At 45.5% G+C, this 22,091-nt stretch overlaps 1 protein-coding gene across 2 annotated transcripts in view; it reads right to left on the bottom strand.

Annotated features, from left to right (window-relative positions):
• The window catches only part of MASP2 (MBL associated serine protease 2), a 199,679-nt gene that overhangs the window by 147,509 nt on the left and 30,079 nt on the right, over positions 1 to 22,091 (bottom strand). For both annotated transcript variants that reach the window (XM_085609864.1, XM_085609865.1), the window contains exons 2-3: positions 4,990 to 5,212; positions 3,367 to 3,544 (exon numbers count right to left, since the gene is read on the bottom strand). In XM_085609864.1, the coding sequence (XP_085465990.1) occupies positions 3,367 to 3,544; positions 4,990 to 5,212 (401 nt within the window). The remainder of the gene's footprint in view (positions 1 to 3,366; positions 3,545 to 4,989; positions 5,213 to 22,091) is intronic.

Below are 22,091 nucleotides of genomic sequence, written 5' to 3' on the forward strand. Positions count from 1 at the left end.
CGTTTTATGTCTAGATAATAACATATTTTTAAAATGTTTTAAGACCGGTTCATGATTTTACTATTGTCTTGTTTTACTGTTAAATTGATACTGCATTTTTTTCTCTGTATCTTTTATGGCCCTTAGTGACCGAAATAAAGATTTGATGATGATGATGATGATTTATAGGTTATTTGTTTTTTTCATTACATTTAACATCATGGTTGAGATGTTTTGACCCTCCTGTTCAATAATCTGTCAAAAGGCAGTGAGAAGTAAGCACCACATGATGAAAGCGCTTTATGATTCTTTTATCTAGGGGGATATAAATACTATTCCTCTGTCCTTCTGCAACCCATAGGTCCTCTCAAATTTGCTTCCTTCTTGTTGGGAAGATTGTTCACACATCCCTTCGAAAGGCGACCCACAAGATACCGTTGCTTTCTTTCCCTACTTTCAGAACTAAAGAAAAATCGAAGGTATGAAAAACACCGACTTGAATTCCTACAAAAAGTCCTGGGCCAACCAGGACATCTCGGAGACTGAACTTACACCTAAAATGCATTGGAAGCTATAACATATCCGGATAATAAAAATAAAAAAACAACACTTATCCACGTGTCTTAAATCTCATCAGCAAACGCCTACACAAGGAACTTCTGAAGATCTTGCTAGGCCTTGAGCACCCTGTGACTGATTTATTAGATATAGTCACCTCCAAGATTCTGATGTATTCCCAGTTTACAATTTCTCGTAAATCTGGGAATGCTTCAAATTTCATGGGTGTTGCCTGGGAACACCCACAGCAACACCCATGGAACGCCCCTTTCAAGCAGTGAAAGGGGCACATAGTTGAAAGGCCATAAACAGCAACATAAAGTGGCTTTACCTGGCCTTGTAAATATGCTGTGGTACATTGCGCCACCAGAACGTCGAAAAAGTGATGTTCCGGCGGCGCAAAAGTTTTAATTATGGATGCTCTGCAATCATCCTTTTTCGTCTCATCAAGGTGGTGGTGCCCAAAGAGTTGAGGAATCTTGTCTTCTGTCTGTTTGGTAATTTCTGACCCCATTAACCCCTTCGCCGCGGCAGGAATTCCGCCGCGGCGCTGGGGGGGGGTTTGGGGGCAGCGCGGTGGCGCTGTGCTCGTGACGGAACCGCTCCGTCACGAGCCACGGTTGAGCTGTGCTCATGACGGAGTGGTTCCGTCACGTCTCCGCCCACTGCGCTAATCGCCCGCACAGGCGGGGAATTAGCGCCGCGTGGGCGGAGCGGCGGCCAACAGCCGCAGCATGACGGAACCACTCCGTCATGAGCACAGCGCAACCGTGGCTCATGACGGAGTGGTTCCGTCATGAGCAGGGAAGGGGTTAATAGTTATAGGTGGTGTTACTCAAAGACCGTGTGCCCCGCCACGTTTATTTGATGCTTATGACCAACCACTGCATGAGCTCCATTGGCTAAAGTTTACATTCTGTGCTTAACCAGTCAATGGGGATCTGGTTGTGAAACTTACTGATTCACAATAACACCTTTAGTAACATTTAGAAGTCAAGTGTAGTCACAAAACGGTGCTCCTGTCCCTTAGCTGCGAGCACGAATGTGATCACGAACCAAGATTTTAAATCTCAGCGCCTTTGCTCAGATATTTATGTTCTCCACATTCCTAAGTTTACAACACTGGAATTAATCTTTCATTCCTCTTTTTCTACGCAACAGTAGGCTAGCAGCAGATGTATATACTTACTACAGCTAAATGTATCTTATATTCACTGACCACAAAACCTGACCTTGCTCTCAAATAAACTGTCATGGGAACAGAGGTTGACTGTTGTTATTGAAAAAATCGCTCTGCATGCAAAGCGGTTACCGAACAGGGCCGGACTGGCCGTAGCGGGCACCAGGCAATCCCCCAGTGCGCCGCACGGTTGGGGGCCGGTTTTGGGCCCCTGGGGGCCGTTTTTGTTACAGCGCCGTTTTTGCAGAATAGCTGCAAAATCGGCCCTGTAACAAAACCTGCCGAAAATCGGCGGCACCCCCAACTCCCCACGGAAGGGGGCGGGGCGGCCGAGCACTTTGCCAGTGCCGGTTTTGTTCCCAGTCCGGCCCTGTTACCAAACAAGTCTCATTGCATACCAGAGCACCTGTCCTTGGGACTACTACTCTATAAGAAGTGGTTTGCATCATCCTTAAGCACTGTGAGGGATAGGTATGTAACATCGCTTACTGTTAAGGATTGAAAATTAGACTACTAAATGCTGCGTACAAACTAAGCAGTGCACTGTTCACGACATTCTTTTGACATCTTTTCGCCCTTTCCAAAAATAAGCCTTGGAAAAATTGGAATATCAAAAGGGTGAAACAAGTGTCAGATGGATGTTAAGTGAACAAGCTGTAAAGTTCACCTATGCAGAAAATAAGTGACAGCACAATACTCTAGCAGCCCTTTTTCTGGACCCATCCATTCACAAACTGTTGAATTTCTGGTTGTGCTTCCGATGCCGTTCATATTGCAGTGACCTAGACCAAGCACGGCTTTACTCTTTTGGTCTAAATTACACTCGAGATGACAGGTGTGCAGTGCAACCCGATTCCACACTCTTTATATAGGATTCTTCCAGCTGGTACCACACATTTCCTGTATTCATAGCCTTTCAATGTCAAACGTGAAGGTGCACTCTGTGAAGGTACTATCTCTAACCACCGTCGCCCCTCCTATAGCTTAGGTTAGCCCTTTACCATATGTTCTGTCACAGGAACTATGACAGTATGAGTAGTCTTCATCCGAATGACACATTTCAAGGGAGCTAGAGCAGTGGTAAACCGTTTGCCAACAATGCAATCACACAGTGGAATAGCCTAACTTTTGACATCATATAACACGTAGGGAGGTTCTCAGTCCCATCGTTTCTATTCTGACTCTTGCAGCCATGATCAGCTGCAAACTTGCTTCAGTGCTTGGAACAATTCTCATATAGTGGAGAAATAACAATAGACGTGTGTGGATATATGGTTTTCGGAAGAACTGGCCCTTGTTAGTCACAAAACTGGGACCATGTAGACTCTGCCTGGCCCTTTCTCATACTTCGCCGTTTATTTGCTCTTCCTCTTAGCACACAGTTAGAAGGTGCTGACCTGTAGAGTAGGCAAAACGACTTACAGAAGATTGCTTTTTTTAATAGCTAAACATTCTGTCAGAATGCAAACCTCATTTGTGACTAACTATGACTTGAAAAAATAAAAAATAATAAAAATAAGCAACCCTTAATGTTCAAAGGGAATTTGTGTCGTCAAAAGCCACTAATACGCCAAAGGAACATCGCTGCCGTGGTGGTGGCTGCTCTGCTTGATGTTGATCTACTCAAGGGAAGGCCATGCCGCTCATACCTTGCGCTGCGTAGAAGGCTTCAAACCCAGTGACTCTCTTCTCATTGGAATAATCAGATCGGAAGGTGATGGCCATCGAGTTGTCAATGGAGTAATACCGCTTGTTGCCAGGAGCTTCCTCTGTGTCTGTACTCTCACTGCCGCAAAGCCACGCCACCTCTTTTCCACTGGAAATGATCTATAAAGCAGAAGATACAAATGATGAGCTAGACTGGCACACAGTCTAAACACTGACTTGGGCACAGTCACATTTGCCAAAGACATGTCCCCTATCCCTGCACCAAGTAGCCTCCATCACCGATTCTCAAATCATCAGTCGCCATTCATCCTTTCTTTCCAGATGCCAGCATCCTCTCGTTCCCTGATGTTGAGATAGCTGCGGCCTGCCTCACCACAAGTTCCAGGGGCCTACAACTCCATCTTGCCAAGGTCCAGAAGCTTCCAATTGCAATGTGACTGTCCATTTTACATTGCTCTCAAACTGTAGAGCACTCCGGAAAAAAGAAAATAACAACACTTGATCCAGAGTTTAGCAGGAGGCCTTTCCATCCCCAAAGCTTACAACAATCAGCAAGTTACTCACTTCATTATGCTGAAAAGCAGCACATAGAAAAAAGCTGGAAGTCGTCAGGGAGCCATGGGAAGCAATAACAGAGTACAAAGGAGAAACCGGATGTAGCACAGCAGTGGATTGCAAGAAAGAAGCTTATTGGAGGGAAATGACTATATTATAGAGTTCAAGTCTCTGGAGCAGAAAGGGGAGCAAGAAGAGCTGAGAAGCTCAATGTGGGAGAAGAGTTAACAAAAAAGAGTTTCACAGTGGTGCTCAGAAGCTGCCAGTGGGAGTTTGAGAGCTTGCAGGAGGAACTAGCAGTAAGAGCTGACAAACTGTCTGGAAGCACTTGTGGAGCAAACAGTAACAGCTGGGGGGCCTCTTGCAGATTTTAGAGGACCTGCGTCTTTAGAGGGAAGTGACTCAAAAGAGAAAGGAGACAAGTGTGAGGCTCGGTGGATCCCTGTACTCCAAGGAGAAGAATCAACCATAACTGAGGAAAGAGGCTGATAGGAAGAATAAACTGTCAGATTCAGGAAAGGTGACGGGAGTTCCATGAGCAGGAAGGGAAGGAGTATCACACACCATGGAGCTAGGATCCCGAAACAAGTACAGAAGAACCAGCACAGTAGGACTGCACCAAGCCAATGGACACCTGGAGACTAGACAAATGCAAAAGACCCTGTGGAAACAGTTAATGGTGGCCATTGAGAGTTGAAACAAAAAGGAACCGCCGAGGAGAAGCTGGAAACCAACTTCTTCTTTCACATTCGTAAGTTACCACTGTGAGTGCCTTTTGTGCTGTTGAACTTTAAAATGTGTAATCTAGTTATTCCTCTGCTCCACCAGCCACATATAGGTATCAGGAAAACAGCCTGATTTAAGGGGACTCATTCTATCCTTTCATCAGCAGTTTCCAGTCTGTCATCTCTTAGTATTAGTACCTTTCCATCCCCTTGTCTCCAGAAACCTCAACCTCCCGTGTGTCCTTCACCCTTCAATTTTATCTTCTCCACCTGCCTCCCTTCATGTTCTGCAGCTTTCCATGTTCTAGGTACCACTCAACTCACCTTGACGTAATCATATTCACACAAGTAGGATAGCTCCAGGTCGAAGTGTGTGAAGTAGAGCTGGATGATGTAACCTTGAGGCACAGTGAGGGTCCAGTTCCTCTGCACATGGTTAGGATAGGTGTCGGGGAAGCCTGGTGAGGCAATCCTACCGAACATCACATTCGGAGCAACCAAGGCTCCTGCAGAACATATGATAGCCGCGAGCAGTCTCAGCTGCGGCCTAGTGCATAGAGGGAGAAAAAAGGAGACATTAATGTAAAGCCAAGAGGAAGCACAATAAGAGACATTATCTATTGCTGAAGATACGGGAGGCAGAGCTAGGACAGTGAGGGGGATTTGAAACAAGATATGATGGCAAGAGACACCGGGGAGTCTAATTTAGAGATGGAGAGAAAGCCGCACATAATGCAGTCACAAAGAGAAAGCAGTGGTGGAGATATGGCATAGAGAAAGGAATGGGAGGCAGTGTTCGCTGGTCAATATGAGGCACTGTTGGTTCTGCAGCTGTAGTTGAGGAAATGAAGTCATGAATTGAAGGGCAGGAGACAGATATGGTCCTGAGGCAGAAAGGGAACATGAAACATGACACGATGAAAGAAACACAGCAGAGCCTACACCAGAAAGAAGGAAGAGAGGACACTGTAACATAGAGGGGACAAAGGCATGATCAAGGGCAGACAGCGTGGGAAAGGGAGCCAAGATATAAAGTTTGCATGGAGTTTCCACCAGAAACTAGCACAAATAGAGGGCATTGAAAGCATGATTCAGTGGTAACCACAAAACACCAGTGTGACATAATATATAGAGAGAGGGAACTGAGGGGCTGATTGTGAGCACGTCCAAGAGCAAAGATGCAGAAAATAGATACGGTGCACTAGGAGAGTTCCTCGGGTTAGCTATCCACTCTTCACATTGCCCAGAAAAAAAAGGAAATAGGGGCATATCTACAAGGCGGCGATAGAAAATTATCGCCGCTTTTGTGGCCGTTTTCGGCCGAAAAGCGGCGATAATTTTATCACCTAATTAGCAAGGTCACGCTAACACGTGAAACCTTGCTTTAGTGCAGGAAATCTTAACGCCCAGCTTTGCATCTCTAATGAGATGCAAAGTGGGCGTTCCTGACCTAACATGACAGGAGAAATGTTGCTAAGCGACATTTCTCCTATCATCAAGCCCCACGCTATGAAGCATAGCGGCAAGAAAAGTAGCGAAAACCCCTGTTATCGCTACTTTCCTTACGCCTGCTTCAGGACTGACTTAGCCATGATATCCTATGGAAGGTGGATATCATGGCTAAGTTTGTGAGGCCCTATCAACAAGCTAACGCCACATTTCGTTAGATTATCACTGGGTTTCCAGCGATAATCTCACGTTAGGCAGTTAGCGCTAGGATTTTTATCGCTTTTGAGATAAGCGTTGCTAATGGCACGCTATCTCAGCAATAAAAATCCACGTTAGCCGGCGATAATTATCCTACGCTAGGTGCGCTTGGCGATAATTATCGCTGGTTGTTGCTGATATGCCCCAATGTTCTTTATTATAGGCCTTATGGACTAGAAAGTGGGCAGTCCTCATCAATGAGTGATTCACTATTTCTTAGAAAGGAATTAAAAAAAGATCTTTTCGCTATGTGGGAGTTAAGCAGTGAACTTGAAATTGGCTGTGGAAGGGTCTTGTGCATTGTCGGTGAGAAGCATGGATGGAACAATGTTTTGGTGGGGTATTAGCAGTTTGTTAACTGTTGTACCTACAGGCTGAGGTGATCCTTTTGATGTGGATCATGAAAAGAAATGTGTTGTACTTAAGCTGCTTTCACCAATGCCAAGATAGTTCTTTGGTCAAAGGGTCTGCAAACAGAAAGTCTCATGACAATCAATATTACAACTCACTTTATTTACTATCGGGGGTGAACATCCTGAATATCGACACCAGAATATCAATAGGATACAATATTGAGGACAAAATAATAATAAATTAAATGTACAGGTAAGTAAGTCTAGATTATCCATACCTAACTCCAGATGTACCTTGCCGATGTATATATCTTCAAGGTATGTAGATGTGGAGTTAAGAAGAGAAAACTTATACTTCTCTATTTGCACTTACTTTTCAAAAATGTGCACCTTGATATTCTGTCCTCGATATATTTGACCCCAATATTCTAGTGGTCGATATTCAGTAGTGCAACCATGTCGGGCTGCACCTGCTATTAGTACACAGGAAGTTCTCAGTTGAGCTGCAGGACAGAGAGACTTCAAGCAGACTTTAAGTGATGTATGAGAGGGGTCATCCTTAGCCCATCAACGCATTAAAAAGCAGGCTTGTAGAAGCAACACGCTATTTTGTTTAAGCATATAATTCATTTTCTGTTGTGAATAAATAATATTCTGGTTCTAGACCATGAAATTTTGCAATATTTCATGAATTTGCTTTGGAAAATAATAACAAAAATAAACAGTTTGACCTCAATTGAAGAACAAATGAAAACAAACAATGCCCTCACACAAAGCTCCTTAAGCCCTCCTTCACCACTCAGAATTAATTCCCAGAGATGGTTAAGATTGCAGGTTGTACTCACTCTCCACATTGTTGGCCTGATACTAAAACATTTTACAGGTCTGCTTTTAGCTCTTAATTCAACACTGCTACCCTGTTTCTTGATAGAAATTGCCTGGGGGAGACAAAGAGGCAATCTGTTGGCAGAAGACACCAAAATCTGCTAATCCTCCTGAAGGAGTGGACAATCGGGCGAGAAAACTGTGTAAATGGACTAAAGAGGGGCTAAAAGATGAAGCTCATCATCATGTGTATGGGTTGTAATAACATATGTACATGACCAAGTTGATAAAGTACTTACATCACCACACAGTAAATACGTGTCTCTGTGATGATATCTGAAAACCTCAAGGTGACAAGAAAAGGCAAACTGAGAAGATGCTGCACTCTTGTTTTCTTGAGATCTCCCCCAGAGTGCTGTTTCTTGATGTGATGAGCATATCTCCAGTGCACATGAAACACAAGAGACGGATGAATGAAGTTGTTCAGGGGCTGCATTATAGATGGATCCGGAAAGACCTAAATCTAAATTCCATGTAGAAGAATGGTGAAGGTGTCCTGGAAATATCAGTCAGTAGCTCTAGAGTTCAAGAGTAAAGAGTAAAACCTTTAAAATGTGAATGAACTAGGGAGCAACTTTAAACAGAGCTTGGATACTGCATGGAAGAAACCTCCAACAGAGATGATAATAGATAATCTTCTCCCAATACAGGACGTGGTCCAAATAACTGTCCTAGCCAGTTGAGGGGTACAGGTTACACCCCCTAGCAGAGGTGTTGATGCATGTACCTTCCCCAGTAGCGGTGATCAATAAGCAGAGGAGATGAATCTTTGGAACAGTCCCTAGCTCAGTTTCTAGATCTCTGTTGAAGTGGAGCACACAGCGCAAAAACAGGTGATGTGTCTATGTGGAGGAACCAACAAAAGTAATCAATTAACTGAGCAGCCCTAAGCAGAAAAGGTGGATACACTGGACTTTTCCTAACAGTGGTCTAACAGTTTCTGGCAGACATGATAGGTTGAAGAAACACTCCCTAGCAGAGGCAGGAGATACTGTAACAGCATGTGGTAGATGTATTCGACAACCCCAGGTTAGGTAGGTTGGATTGACTTAGTGATATTGTATGCTTTACAAAAAAGGGCACATTTTAAATCTAGAAATCAGCAACACTATGGTGCGCAAAGTTGAAAAAACTACCTGTCATGCAGTGATGACTAAAACAATCAAACAGATACTAAATATATATCAGCATTTCCATCATGTTAACAGTAAGTAACACGTCACATGATGGTGCAAAATGCTATTGTATAGCCTGGAAGAGATGTCAAGGTGCAGACTATCTGGTTGCGCTTGTGAAGAACCCTTATGTCTGACACAAATGCAATTCCTGCACATGTCAGTGTATGGTACCAAGCAGCAACATTCCTCTCTGTGCATGAAGACACTTTTGTGCTATGAATAATTAACAGCTGTGAGAAGTTGGCCTGATATATGATGTCACTAGTTCTAGTGTACACCTTGTATCAGTCCAAACAACCCTTATGGTGATTGGTTGTAAAGTCAACCTTATAGACCAGCTATCCTAGTGGTAGCATGGACAAGAGCAGTCTTAGGCTAAACTCTGTATGGCATGTGAAGCAAGCTGTTATACCATTATAGCCCCTTGAATACCAAATGAAAGGACACCACGCCAAGTATATATAAAGTTAGAATGTATTTATTCTAGCATATACCCTCAGCACTCTTTATGAGGTCAGAGGTCTAAGTACAAACAATTTCTTAAGTAGCATACGTTAAGTTACACAGGAAAATACAGTTAGGCCCAGGGGCCACGCAAACCATATACTAAGAAAGTGGTATAAGTACCACGTCACGAACAGGGAGTAGGCCTAGGGCCTAGGGAATCGCTGGGGCTACACTACCCTACCAAAAGTTAGGAAGTGGGAGACCCACGGGAAGCGTGTGCAGTGTGGAAACACACATGCGGGTTACATTAAAGTCAATGGGAATGTAACAGATAGAAATAGGGAGAATAAGGACACTTCCGAAGGAGCTAGGAGGAAGCAACTCAAAACTTAGACACTTGGATAGTCAATATCCACTGGAGCACCGGAGTACTCGCGTTACCTCACCCACAGGAGACGGGTGCATAGGTGTGAAGATGTGTCGGGTGTCGTCGCTGGATCCTATGGATGCCTGAAGAACAGATGTTGGCAGGCGGCCAGAAGGAAGATGTCCGGTGGATCCAAGGGTGGATCTTGAAGGAGGAACACCTGCAAGCAGAGGGGACAAAGTCTGGGTCACTAGCCAGTGACTGTGTGGAACCAGGAAGGAACCAGGCGATGTCGTGCAGAACACAGGTGATGTCATGAAGCTTGTCTCTGCAGCTGCGTGGACCAGGAGGTGTCGAGGACAACCAGAACCAGGATACGAGCTGTCCCACAAAGGATCTTGCTGATGGCGGAGTTGACGTCCCGATTGGAGTCAACAAGCCTTGGCAAAGGCAACCCACACGGAAAGGGAAATTCGCTTCAGGTGCAGACCAGGAAGGTCTGGGGTGCTTCTCTTTCACAGGGAAGCGAGGGCCAGTGTGGGGAAACCAAACCAGCAGTGGAAAGTCAAAGGTTCGTCGTCACAGAGGCTACTAGCCAACGGGCCAACAACCGGACAGATGCGTCAAGCAGGAAAATGCAGAAGGGCCCCACGCAGAACTCGTGGACTGTGGAGGGCTAATCTTCAGTGCAGATGGTGCTCGGGGTTGGGGCTTCTCAATCCCCAGAGTACAACTTCGAGGATGCCTCAGAAGCTGTGCTGGAAGCTACTAGCCAATTTTCCCAGGTACCCGGTCCCACGTCTCTCGTCACCTCCACGGATCTCAGCTCGGCTGTGGATGTGGATCAGGGTCAGAGAAGTCTGGAAGTCAAGACGCTGGTCGGGCTCTGCAGTCGGTTCCTTGTAGAACGTTGGGCAAAGCAAACTGCAGGTTGCTTGATGGTGCCTGTTTGCACAGGGTGGCCACTCCTTGGCCACAAGGGAGATTCTTCAGTCTTCTTCTTGTCGTCGAATGTCGAAGGTCCAGAGTTTCGTGTCTTGTTTCAATTCAGGATAATCCAAAGTCCTAGGGACTCAGCCCCCACTCTTATACTAATCTGGGGAGCTGGGTTACCTGCTAGGTCCCTCCTATGGGTGGGACCAGGGAGGGGGGTGGTTACACCCCCTTCCCTTTGTCCAGATTCGTGCCAGGACTGGGGCTGGAGTGCCCCAGCACCGGTTTGAACCGGGCTATGCATGGGACACCTTGTGTGCCCCAGGCAGTGTCTCGTTTCTTTCATCCCTCCCTGCCCCAATACACTAAGTCTTGTCTGGTGTGGTGCTAGCACCTCCCAAGGCAGGAAACCTATTGTCCAAGCCTCCCTCGCTAGAAGGACTCCCAGCAGCAGGAGTTCAGACTTGTATCTGTGGCAGCAGCGTCCATTTTGTGACGCTGGGGTTCTGGTTAACTTTAACCGGGTAGTAGGATTTCAACATGTCTTCCCCCTCTAGAAGGGGGGAATACTATCCTCACCGCCAGAAATGGTGTGGGGGTAGTATTCCAAAGTGTTAGACACCTTACACGACATGTTTTGATAAAGCCAAACAATAGTTACCATAACCGCGAGGATTATAAGGCACTTTAAGAGTATATGGTAGGCGATATCATAGAACAGCTATAAGGACATGGTTCCGAAAGCTGCAGACAGGCTCAGCTCATGCTAGAGCACCATCTCACATGTTACCAAGCACTCTGCCTCCAGGATTGTTAAGGCCTGCTATAGGAGTGGCTAACAGGTTACCCATGTGTCTATATATAAGGTAGGTATAGGGATACTACACCTAAACAAGGGGTGCTTACACAACCTTGCCCCAGCTCAGTGATCAGCCAGTTGTGTCACGATGGAAGGCCAGCCAGGGGTGGCATAATACATGCTGCAGCCCCTGGTAGGCCTAGGGTACACCTATGCCTTGGGTACCTAAGGTACACTGTACAGGGTCCAATAAGGTGATCCTTACCAATTGGGTTAGGCACCTAAAGCATATAGTATGAATTTAGAGAGAGAACAGCTGGGCTGTGGGTCTGATTAGCAGGCCCACAGCCACATCTAAGTCGTAAACCAGTAAAGCAAAAAGCAAAAAGTGGGGGTTACCATAGGAAGCAGACCCTACTCTCCTACAACAGCCCTATCACAAATCAACAAGATGCAATCATGTAGAGCAACACAACAGTGAATTTGACAATGCAGATTCCATGCAATTAGCCCCTTGGGTGCATGATCGCGTACTGTCATTCCTGCCTTTGGAACTGGCTGTAAAGAATACATTGTATTGTATTACATTGTATTGTGTTGTATTGCAGCATTTATATAGCGCTTATTACCTCTATTTGGGGTGATGAAGCACATGCCTACCTGGGTTAGACACTACACCATGTGTAGAGTGTGTGGCTGGAAGGATGTTGTTTTTGTTTTGATCCTGTATGGGAAGTGTTTCTATATCGTGTGTGACAACCACTGAGGTGCGGTTATTGTGTTATGAGATGCAAAGCATAGCAGTGTGAGACACAGACAAGCAGTTTTTTTGTTTTCAGTATGCTGGTAGCTTTAAACAGCTCTGCGGGTCCCTTTATGGTATTTCATATGATCTAGTCTGCTGAGCTGGTAACGTTCCTGGGTTGTCCAATCTGAGATTTTGTGTATAGTTGGGGTCCTGAGCTGGCATGTTTGGAGGAAGAAAGAAGTGGAGAGATCTGTCAGGATGGGCATTTATTATTATCATCCAATATCTGAGTGTTTTTGTGAGATATAAAGAAATGGTCAGATTGCATAGTTTTTGGGACCCGCAGAGGTGAACAATATTAAAGTCTTCCAAATTGTCCAGCAATGCGTGACAGGTCTCTTCAGTTATTCCATGCCTGTCCATTTGGTCACGGCTGTTTTTTTAGCTGTACAGGTCTGATGATGGACAAACCTCATAGCAGATCTGTGTTATGTAAATTGTAAAGATATTGATTATAATTTTGACCACTACGTATTATGGTTTTTGTATTATTGTGGGCCATAACTGTTGTATTTGCAAGAACATAACTATATAATGCCACAGTAAACCATAGTTCAGGCTTTCTTAGCTTGCCTTCATATCAAAAGCAGTTTGCTGGTTGAGTTGTTTGCAATGCGCAGGTAACAAGCTGAGGATTGCCTTAAGGGTGTGACGGTTTTCTGGGCTCTGCTGCCAGAGTGTGGGCGATGCAGCTATCTATGAAAAATACATTCTGTCTGCAGAACAGTACATGTCCCTGGGTGCTTCTAATGTTGGCTGGTAGTGAGTTCTACAGCTTGGCGGCCTGTACTGAGAAAGCAGTGCCTCCTACGGAATTCTTCTTGTAAGGTGGTATGATAATAAGTGGTGCAAGCCTGGAGTTCAGTGTTCTGTTTAGTCTGTATTACTTGAATTTAGTTTGAAGGTATACAGATACTACAATCATGTCATATACAATCTTTAGGCTGCAAAAGTGTCTACCACCAGAAAGGATTTACCATCTAACCCTGGATTTGAGCATGCCAAAACATTGATTAATTGTGCCAATGACCCTCCTTTGTGCTGAGTTATAGGCTTCCTCGGCTGATGTTGACTTTGACCTCTCATCTTCTCATGAGTTTTGAAGCACATGTGCATTATACATAATCACGGGTAGTCCTTGTGGATAAGGAATGGTCCACTCTGTTGGAAGGTCCCACTCATATTCCTCGTAATACCAGTTTTTGTCTGATTCAGCCACATACTGGGAACAGGGCCTACCTCACTCCTGCCAACATCAATAGATACTTTCACTGCACCAATGCCGCATGCCCCCGATGCGGATTAGTAAACGTGGATATCATACATATGCTCTGGGCTTGCCCACACTTACAGTGCTATTGGCGGGGACTCGCAAGCTAATTGGACTGTATCGTCCAGCACAAAGTCACGTCCCGCTTCATATATCTGGGCCTAATAGCAGCCAAAAGGCTGATCATACGCAGATGGAAATCGCCCTATCCCCCACACCTCACGGCCTGGATGCTGCCGCTCACCAACTGACTGCAGGCAGAGAGCGTTGCCCTACATAGAGAGGATGCCATGGGGCTTCGTAAACACTCAATAGCCAATAGCTGGGATGCTGTCATTGCTGACCTGCACAATAACATACCTGATGCTCCCCCATCAGTGCCCAGCTGCCTTTCGATGGCGAAACAGGAGGTGAGATGCGGGATGCGCTGCCCCCTGTTGTCACTTCCACTGCCAGACCTACTGCAGTGGGCACGTGCCTCAGGCTGGTTCCGGGACCACCAACATGATCTATGGTGACAGACACAAGCAATCCAACTAGCAATTAAATGGGCGGTGTTGTTTGTTGGTGGGGTGAGTCACAGAATTAGGGCTAGAATGACAATTACTACTAAGGTTCTTCTTTTTCATGCGCTTCCATTGTTTCTGGTTGAGATCCTTAACTGTTGATTCCTGACATTGCGTATTATTGCTTATTGAGAACAGTGCATGCCCTCATATGCTGTAATTATGCAACTGTATTGCAGGGCTTTCTCAGGAATCATATATATGCCTACTGTCTGTTTGCTGCCAACTGACTCTACAGGCGCTAAGCGTGACGCTTTCAGTTCCTACTCTAAATAGCTAGCAATACAACCTGTCCTGTTAATGTTGTTTTTGTCAAGATATAATGTATACTTGTTAACTGGCATCACTACTGTATCCTGAGTTTCTGACATAGCTCAGATTGTAATAATACAAAAAGTAATAAATAGATATAAACAAAAAAATCACTGGTAGTCCTTCTCTCTGTACACACCACACTCTTTAATGGTACTAGGAGTGAGTGAGTGAGTGAGTGAGTAAGTGCGTGTGTTTGTGTGTACACACAGATACAGCACTTGTTTGAACAAGCATTTACAATGCAATAGGTCTCGCATTTTCAAAACTTTGACCTATTGGTATTGTAAATGACAATATCTTTATTATTGCAGGTTTTTAAAACATAAATAAAAGGCATTGTCATTTACAATGGCAATAGCTCAAAATCTCGCAAATGCGAGACCTATTGCATTGCAAATGCTTGTTTTGTTTTATTATTGTGTGTTTTATTTGCAGGTTGTGGAGGAGTGTGATGTGGTCACGGCCATCGCCGTAACCCGGAGGGGTGGTGGTGGTGGACCGCCCTCGTTATTTAAACACAGGTGTTATGCACGTAATGATTGGGGGTGGAGTTAGTCACTGAATAAAAGATGCCTGGTGCAGCCAGGATGTTGAACAGAGTACTTCCGGTGTCATGGTCATTTCTTACCTGATGGTGTCTTGGACATAATAATGCTGAGCGTTGCGAAGACCAGGCACGAGGCGCGACCCCCCGTCAATGAGGACTCTTATGCTCAGTCCTCCTAGAACACAATGTTGTCAAATTCACCTTGTTTGGTGAAAAATGGGTATTAATACTGTATTCAAACAATTAATAATCCCTTGGCCCAATCACAGGGTTACAGAGCATTTGGTGGCTCAGCGGGCTGAAAACTAGAAGGTGACATTTATTTAGTTCAAATTAAGGCAAGTCGGGGTTCCACCCTACCGAGGTCAGTAAATGGGGAACTACTGGAATGTCTTATAGCAACACAATTTATTTGCAGTGTTAAGTGCTTAGAAACAAAAGAGGCTTTATTTGAAGCGCTATATAAAACATTTATTATTGGTGTTATAATCCAAAGCGCCAAATCCAAACTGAGAATTTGGATCCTGGCTAGGGTGGGAGCAAGCCCTGTCTGCTTAAAAGGTTGTGAGGAGAGAGGACAACGATAGCAGTCCAGGAATGGAGAGTGCGTTATAGCAGAAGGAAGGCCCCGGCCATAGCACTTTGCTTCTTGTGACGGGGACTGGAGCGGGGGCTGGGCCTCGGCAGTTGGTACCCCTGAGGTTAGCCAGACAGCAGACATTCTGAGCCCCCCCGCCATGGCAGATCCTATTGAGCCGTTGCAGCACATGGGTTACAGCACGCGCAGTCACAGTTCAAACGTTTTTCATACATAGGAGGGGTACTGCACAGGCACCAGAAGTGAGCAGCCCTCACACACAGATAGGTGCAGCAAAGGCACCAGAAGTAAACAACTCTCATACACAGGTGCAGCACAGGCACCGGAAGAGAGTAGTCCTCACACACCGGGCTAGCACCGGCACCGGAAGAGACCAGTCCTCACACACAATGACACAGAGGTGCAGCACAGGCATCTGAAGTGAACAACTGTCATACACAGGTGCAACACAGGCACCAGAAGTGAGTAGTCCTCACACACCGGTGCAGCACAAGCACCAGCAGTAAGCAGTCCTCACACAGAGGTGCAGCATATGCACCAGCAGTGAGCAGTCCTCACACAGAGGTACAGCATATGCACCAGCAGTGAGCAGTCATCACACAGAGGTACAGCATATGCACCAGCAGTGAACCCTCATACGCAGAGGTACAGCACCGGAAGTGAGCAGCCCTCCCACACAGTGGTGCACCATATGCACTCAGAGGTGAATCACATGTGCCAGAAGAAATTTTGGGGCACTGACACTTATTCTTTTCAAAGTACGCACTTGAGGCGCGGCACAGAAAGTGACAGTGCAAGCATTTCTCACACAGAACAGCTAGAAAACAGGCAGCAGCAGCAGCAGGGCAGGTTTACCTCGCACAGAGATACTTACGGCACACACAGCCACATTGCAAGCTTCCCCTCACACACACAATACATACAGCACAGGCATCAGGATTGCGAAATCCCACCACTCGCAGAGGGAGAGCACAGCAAACAGACGAGGCATAACACGTGCAGCAAAAGTGTTAACTTCGCCCATGCGTAGAAGAGGTGTAGGGCACAGACACCAGGAGTGAAAGCGTCCATCACAGTCATTGAAAGATGGGGGTAGAGGACCGGCGGTAGCACTGTAGACTCCCCAAATACACACAACATGCGCAGCACAGGAAGCAGAAGGGTGAGTGCACATTGGTCACACTGAAGAAGCAGAGTAAAGACAGTGACGCGCGCAGCACTGGCTTCCCTCACTCACTCACAGATAAAATACAAGCAAAAGCCATGTAAGCTTCGCCTCACCCACAAACAGGCGCAGTGTAAGAACCTTGCACAGCGAGATGATGTACAGATGGCGCAGCAGCAGTGCAAACCACTCGCATATATATAGTCCGCAGCAATGCAAGCTTCTCGCACGCTGACCAGTCCAGCACAGGCAGCAGCAGAACAAGCTTCCCTCCTACACAGTAATATTACATTCAGGTATGGTAAAAACCTGACATATGGTTCGGTACAAATCTTGCTTCACATTGCAATTGCGATGTTTCCAAACAAGACGATGAAAGGTTTATAAACCTAATACGAGAAAAGGAATTCAGAAACATCCATCCAATATATTTAAAACAAGGTTCTCTCATGCACAGAAAAGCTAAAGCACAGCCAGCAGCAGTGCAAGCTTTAATCACACAGAGAACTGCAGAAGCACAGCCAACAGCAGAACTAGCTCCCATCGTATACATAGCTGCAGAAGCATAGCCAGCAGCAGTGCATGATGTCCATATGCAGAAAATGCACACAGCAGCAGTTCACGCTTCCATAGCACACACCATGTACAGCAAGGCCGGCAGCAGTGCAATCTTCCTTCTCGGACACAGAAGGGGTACAGCATGTACAGCTGCAATGCAAATTTCCTCGTTCCATTTATATAGCACTACTCAACCCTCACTATGCGCTGAGGCGTCTATAAAGCATGGGCAACAGCATCAGTGCAAACTTCACCACACAGAAAACACCTCAGTCACAACAAACTGGCAGCAGATACACAACAGCAGTGAAAACTGTCTGAGGTACATAAAAAAGTTACACAAAACTTTGAAGCGACTTAACACAGCTTAGAGGCTTAAACTCTCACGGGATACAAATTCTTATCCCAGTACAACGAGCTTAACTTTCTGGGTCCAACGATAGCCGTGTCGAGTCCGCAGGACAATAATAGCGCTTAGACGCTTGCAATGGTGATGGTGAGCTAGTTCAGAAGAATTATTGTAACTTAATGCATTATGGCAGCTCGCAATATTATTATTTTTAGAGGTCCCCCTCTTCCTTGATCGAACTCACCTTCAACCCTTGCCCACTCCAAGAAAATAACGAGTGGTACGCGCGCGCCACAGCGAGACATGTGGTTTCAATTATCGCGCCCCGTGTCTGGCCATGATAATTGAAACCACATGTTGGCAGTGTGGGTAAACGGCACCAATAGGCCATGGGCGGAGCAATGCGCCCACCTTTGGCCAATTGCGTGCTGTCTTTGTAAAAAAGACGCACGCAAAGGCCAATAGCGTGGCCCAAAAGGAAAAACACACGCATAAGCGTGTGCGATTCCTAGGTCAGTTTCCGAACCCCCTCCAAGAGGTCTCGCACTGCACGAGCTGTGCTGCGCACTACAACGCTAGGCGCGAGACCTAAAAATGGGATTCTTTTCTCGCTGGCTTAAATGCATCCTCCAATAGAAAGGAGGCAAGAGCTTTTTAAACATCGACATCGAGGAATCTGACTTGGTCACGAGCATTTGATAAAGGCATTTCAAGCCGAAACACATCATGCCGTTGCAATTAAATACGAATATCCACAAACCCGCAGTTGTGCTCTTGGTTGGTTCCGGTGTGAAGGATCCGCTGTGTGGATTTATACATGTTGCCACTTGCACATTTAAGAGCCCCCATCCTTATGGAAGTTCGGCAGGAAGAGTGGCATCCATGGTATTGCATTTGTTCATGTTATTGAATTACTGTCCAACCGCCGCAAGTAAAGCAAGAATGGTGTGCCTGCTGACAAGTGTCAGATTAGGACTACAGGAGGAGTACCGGTAATTACAACCAGCACTTACAGGCATTCACGCAATTTGCGGCAGAATGTAGGGTAAAATGGAACTTGTTTAAATTGTGAACACGTGACTTTGCCCGTCAATAAGAAATGTTAGCGTACAGCGGTGGAAAAGCGAATGCCGCCATTGTGCAATGGAGTACTGAGCCGCCCGTTTTCAGCACGGACATTATGACGAAGAAATTACAAGGGCTGGTAATCAGCGAAATGAGGCCAATGGGTGTCATCAGGGCCAGTAACAACGTTTATGAGTGCACATAATGTTTGGCGTGCTTTAGAAACAGCACTTGTTTGAAAAACGGGAGTCTTTGAAGGTCATATAATGTCTAGGACTAGGTATTCAATATTTGGAGACACAGAAATCCAACTCTTAAAGTATGTACGTACTCTGCAGTACAAAACATGCACCTTCATAGATTGTAACCTGATGTCCAGAGATGTAGCCTCATGGACAGTAATGCACTCACCTGCCTCGCACATACTTCTACCATTCTCGCATTTTGACAAAGTTGAGCATACTAGATAGACACCTTAGGTGCTTTGACTGGAGAAATAGGGGCAGATTTACAAGCCCCTTGTGAAACTTTTGAGCCGCTGTTGCGTCACGTTTGTGACGCAGCGGCGTCGTAAAAAACGCGGCCAATTTACAATGTGACACATCTAGAGAGATGCGTCATGTTGTTAAACCCTGCGTCACATTGTACCTGCATCAGGTATAATGTATGCAGGGTGGGCGTTCCCACACAGGAAAGCCTCATAAAAGATGACGCAGTGAAATCTACAAGATTTCACAGCGTCACTTTTAGGACGCCACTGCATCAAAACCTTATGCCTGCTTGAAGCAGGCACAAGGAGTGATGCAGTGTTGTGGGAATAGGCCTCAAAATGCATTGCTGGAGTTGCGTCAGGCTTGCGACACGATTCTAGCAATGTGTGACTTTTTCCCTAACAGATGCATCAGAATTTCTGACGCATTTGTCAATCCTTGCGCAATGGTGCACCGTATTGTAAATACGGCACATCCATGGTGGCGCAAGGGTTTCTCAGGGTGGCACAGGGAAAGTGACGCATCTTTACAGATGCGTCACTTTCTTGTAAATCTGCCCCATAGTATTTAGATCAATTAGCCTCAGCCATAAAGGAATATTTTGATCTTAACCTGGGCACTGTTGAGAATTAAGAAACTGGGAGTCCTTTAAGGCATATGTTAGGGACATTGGTATAGCCAAATATGCTGGAGTATTGTGGTCTCTACGCACTAGCCTGATGAAATTAGAAAATAAATAGGTTCCCTAAAAAAACAAAAACGCGTGCATAAGCACATGACTTAATCATATTGTACACAATATAAGCCAAGCACCATGAATTCCAAGAATTTGCAGATCGTTAAGTCCATCACATCGGCACATATTCTGCTGCAGTGATTTACGGAGAAGGAGAACGGCTGGGGAGAACATTAGTACAATTATTAAACCTAAGTGGTCCGACAACATAATTACCTGTGTACAGCCATCCGCAATCACACCACTTTATGATTCATCCTTAACAGCTGGGGAATTTAAACAGTATTGTACTGAACTTTATACCTCACAAGCTAAATCTAAGCTGTCTGAGGTTACTGAATACATCAATGAAATGACTATGGCATGGTTGGAAGCCAAACATAGGGAGCATCTCCAGTCTGCTAATTCTGGATGAAATTAGAGCTCTTATAAAAGGCATGACGAGTGGCCATGCTTTGGGCTCTGATGGCCCGACGGCTAATTTTTATAAAGAGTTTGTAGAACAGCTGGCTCCACATATCTTGACTATTTTTGAGACTGTGGTAGAGAAAGGACGCCTTACTCCCATAATGCACAAGGCATGATTAATTACTCTCTTCGAGCCAGACAAGCTACCAGACTTATGCTTCTCGAAACAGACCCCTTTAATTATTGAACACAGACACAAAAATCTTAGCCAAAATCTTCGCTACTCGCCTTACCCCCCTTGTAACCAGACTCATCCTACCTAACTCGTCAGGCTTCATACCTTAACTACAGCCATTAGTCTGAGGGCGTTCTTTGGAAAAGTTTCCCGAATTGATCCTGACACTTGTGCTACAGCAGTTTTTCTTGAGGCCAAGAAGGCTTTTAACTCAGTTGAATGGGATTTCAAATGTACTGCTCTGGAGAGGCTCGGAGTGGGCAGGGTGTTCTTGAGTCTGGTTAAACTTTTGTACACAGAGCCCACAGCCCGTATCGGTGTTAATAACCAAAGCACTGAACGCATTGCTGTCAACAGGGGGACCAAGCAAGATTGTCTGCTGCCCCCTGCAACGGCGGCTCCTCCGCAAACCCGGAGAAGCGTAGCTCCACTTGCAAAAAGGGAAAAATAAAACGATAATACTGCAATGTTATTATCATTTTGTTTTTACGTACCGCACCAGTTTGTTTTTTAGTACTGGGCGGGGCTGGGCTTTGTCACGTGGAGGAGTGGTTGATGCACCATAAGTGCGCATGACGACCGATTTGACTGGCTATCTTGGGTTGGCCAAACCGTCATGCGCACTTAGCATTTTTCCACCTGGCTGTATTGTACAGCCGAGTGGGGAACTGTCCCAGGCTCCCAGTCCCTGTCTGAATGGCGAACCAGGCCACTCAGACCAATCACAACATCATGCTGGTGACAGCAGCATTGTGATTGGCTTGGGGAGTCTGGGAGCTTGTGTGCTTACTGTTTCCATGTGTTGTGGACAGAAGAAGGACGAAGAAGAGGCGGCGGCTAGCAGGTAAGTGGAATTTTATTTTTTTCTCCCCCTCGCCCCCAGAGTATTCAGTGGCACACTGCCCCTCTGCTGACTGTACTAGTGGCTGAACTGCTGGCTTGTGCAATTAGAGAATGGAATACAGACAAAGGACTAAGGGACAGATGTCCAAAGCTAATTTTCAGTCGCAAACGTCCCAATTCACAGAATCTGGCCGTTTGCGAACAAAAAAGGCTTTTTTACATGTACCAAGTCCTATTTGCGATTCAGCAACCTATTACCGAATCGCAAATAGGGTTTGTGATTCGGTATTAGGACAGGGCGTGTTTAGGGCATCCCTTCCTAATACCGACTCACAGTAGTATGTGTGAATGTTTTGCAACTGAAATGCAGTTGCAAAACATTTGCATTTTACCACCAACTCCGAGTTGGCTGTAATTCCTTCACAAATGGGAAGGGGTCCCCCAGGAACCCTTTTCCCCTTGTGAATGTTGGTGAAAACATGTTTTAAGAGCAGGCAGTGGTCCCGTGTACCACTGCATACTCTTGAAAAATGAAAAGAACATTTTTCATTTTCAGTTTTAAAACGCATCCCGTTTTCCTTTCAAGAAAACGGGTGGTATTTAAAAAAGTATTGCTTTATTGAAAACCAATCACAGACATGGTGGTCTGTGGACCCTAGCAGGCCATCATCCTGTGATTTGAGCTATTCCCATTAGGTCGCAAACTGAGACTTACCTCATGAATATTAATGAGGTAGGTCTATTTGCGACCCACTGAGAATCGCAAAATGTGTCAAAGACACATTAGTACATGGGTGTTTGTG

This window comes from Triturus cristatus, chromosome 1_2 (assembly GCF_964204655.1).
Source record: "Triturus cristatus chromosome 1_2, aTriCri1.1, whole genome shotgun sequence".
NCBI classification, from domain to species: Eukaryota; Metazoa; Chordata; class Amphibia; order Caudata; family Salamandridae; genus Triturus; species Triturus cristatus.